At 49.9% G+C, this 2,629-nt stretch overlaps 1 protein-coding gene across 1 annotated transcript in view; it reads right to left on the reverse strand.

Annotated features, from left to right (window-relative positions):
• The window catches only part of NCLN (nicalin), a 10,103-nt gene that overhangs the window by 5,397 nt on the left and 2,077 nt on the right, over window positions 1-2,629 (reverse strand). Inside the window, exons 4-11 of the mRNA XM_005428530.3 lie at window positions 2,497-2,577; window positions 2,181-2,284; window positions 1,786-1,874; window positions 1,516-1,655; window positions 959-1,137; window positions 668-755; window positions 530-568; window positions 265-428 (exon numbers count right to left, since the gene is read on the reverse strand). Of these exons, the coding sequence (XP_005428587.2) occupies window positions 265-428; window positions 530-568; window positions 668-755; window positions 959-1,137; window positions 1,516-1,655; window positions 1,786-1,874; window positions 2,181-2,284; window positions 2,497-2,577 (884 nt within the window). The remainder of the gene's footprint in view (window positions 1-264; window positions 429-529; window positions 569-667; window positions 756-958; window positions 1,138-1,515; window positions 1,656-1,785; window positions 1,875-2,180; window positions 2,285-2,496; window positions 2,578-2,629) is intronic.

The following is a 2,629-nucleotide window of genomic DNA, read 5'->3' on the forward strand; positions in this document are numbered from 1 at the left end:
CTCAGAGTGGGAACAGTGGAACCAAAACAGTTTAAAACCAGGTTTTTCAGACAGAGGGAGCTGCTGTGCCTTGTTTCTGTGCTGTGAGGAATCACGAGCAGCTTTCTCTGGGAGAACACCAAGCATGAACCAAAACTGACAGGAAAGCAGAAAAGAACAAAGCTGCATGTCAAGAAACCAGGAAACTGCAGCTCAGAGACAAAATTCTGTCCAGGAGGAAGCCAGTTTGCATGGCCTGGCTGTTTTTTTCACATCTTTTCTCACCGTTTGTCTGCCTTCACGTGGTGCTGCTTGACATCCTTCAGGTAACGTCCCATGTAATATTCTAAGGTGTTGAGGAAGGTGCTGTCCTTATCAATCAGCTGGGCAGCCCTGGGCTGGCTGCTCAGCCAGTCCATCACTGACTCCAGTTGTTCCTGCTGGATTTGCTGCAGAAAAATACCACCAGAGAAAAGGAGTCAATCACACATCAGAGCTCTCTCCCAGACTCTGGGTTCCACAGGTTACAAAAATAATGCCCTGTGCTTACCATCTGATCTGTGAAGATCTGCATATCTGCAGGTGCTCCCTGCAAGGGAAAATGGAAAAAAGAAATAACCCGGGTTATTGTTAAGCTTGGCTGGGCAGGACAAGTCTGGCCAGCACTGCCACAGTGGGCACCTCTTACCTTTTCTGTTAGATTGTAGATGACCCTTGTCAAAGCCTCAGCAATGATCTGAGTATTCCTGGTCAGTGCTTTAGTGTCTATTCGTGCCCTAAAGCAGAAGAGGGAATCATGAACCTGCCAATGGCATCACTTCCTCCACAAACACCCCCTTTTCACTGAGCCTGAACCCAGAGCCCAACTCCCAGCATTTGCCAGCTGTACCCTGACCACCAGAACAGCACAAGCAGTTGTGAGGCCAGGTTTTTGGGCTGGATTTTGGCTGGATTTGGAGCCCTGGCCAGGGCCCCTCACCTCCTGTCCATGATGCTGTTGCGCAGGCTGTCCCTGTGGCTCTCCAGGTGGGAGATGGTGAACGCCGGCAGGCGCCGGATGGCGAAGCGCTCGTGCTCCCACGCCAGCATGTCCTCTGCCAGGTTGATCTTCTTGTGCACCATGGAGAACTTCACCTCTGGGAACTGGTTGGCAACAACCTGAGGACAAGGGGAACACCACTGGATAAGCAGGCAGCAGCATTCAGGGGTGCTGCCCACTGCAGAGTCCCACCCTGCACTGCCCTGTCTGCCTACACCCACTTCTGTGTGCTCCAGAACATGAGGTGCAGTTACTGACATTAATAAAGCTGGTTTATTATTATTTTCAGGTCAAAAAGAGCTGTTTTAATGTCTGTACAGGGTAGCATTTGTAGATCTGCTTCACTTGAGACTGTGGTATGAGGATTTGTCTGAACTTCAAATCAAGTGATCCTACACAATACATGAATTATTTAATAGCACACCTTTCTTCATATCTTCCTTCCCCTCATGGAGAGCTGTATAGTAAGTCTCAAATTCCCAGGAACTTTTCCTTACCATCTCCAGTTCTCTCAGAAATGCATGCTGCAAGGTGCCCTCCTTGGGAGGCTTTGAGACATGAAGATGAAGGCTATTGCCTCTGCCCAGGGTGTCAAGGCAGAGAACAAATGCTACATTGTCCTGCAGCAGGCTGGAATCTGGAACAGAAAAATCCAAACCTTTATTGCTACATCTTGTGCTGGGATTTCCACCCCCCTAAAAAAGCAAGGATTCTCACAGGAGAGCTGATTAATTATAGACTTTGAACACAGCCAGCCCCTTACTCACCAGTGTGGTCCAAATTATCCTCCAGCCACCTCTTAGTTCCTTGATAATTAAACTTGCCACCTCCAGATGCAAAGAACAGCAAGTTGTACCTGCCCATCAAAGAAGCCAGAAAAGGGTTAGCATGCTGCACTCCTAGAATTCCTGCACTCAGGAATTGGAATTGCACTCAGGAATTCCTGCACTCAGCCTTGGAGGTGTGGTGAAATCACAACCACCTGTACCTGACATCCAAGGCAAACTGGCCATCACCACTTCCCACATGGCACAGACTCAGGTAATGGCAGGAGAAATTAAAATTGAGGAGTTCCCAGTGCTTGAGGATGGAATCTGCTTCCACATCATCCCCTCCCTGTGTCAGCTACACAGATTTAACCCCAAACAGAGCAGTTTCTCACCCAGCATGGGTCCTCCTGTAGGTGTAGAGCCGAGAGAACAGCCTGGCCAGTTCCAGCAGCACTGAGATTCCACTGCCATTGGAGTCAGCCCCGTGGGACAGCCACTGCAGGATGAGGTGGGACAGACACAAGGTGACAAAGCTACACTGGCTCTCAGCCACCAGAACAGCTGCAGGGCAGGACAGCACAGCACTGGGCTCCACTTGTAACTGCCCCACAGCCTTAATGCCAAGAAAAGACACAGAAAGTGCCCCACAGACTTAAGGCAGAGGGAAAAAGGACAGGAACAGAGAGCTGCAGGAAAAAGAATACTCACTGGAGCCACTCCAAAGGAATCATAGTGGGCAACTATGACAACAGTGGGCAGGTCTTCTCCACCCAGCCCTGTCAGCCTTCCCTGCAGAGGAAAGAAAGAGAGCAGTGTCACTGCCCATCAGCTCTTGTGTGCC

The sequence above is a fragment of the Geospiza fortis genome, unplaced genomic scaffold (genome assembly GCF_000277835.1).
Source record: "Geospiza fortis unplaced genomic scaffold, GeoFor_1.0 scaffold241, whole genome shotgun sequence".
Lineage (NCBI taxonomy): Eukaryota > Metazoa > Chordata > Aves > Passeriformes > Thraupidae > Geospiza > Geospiza fortis.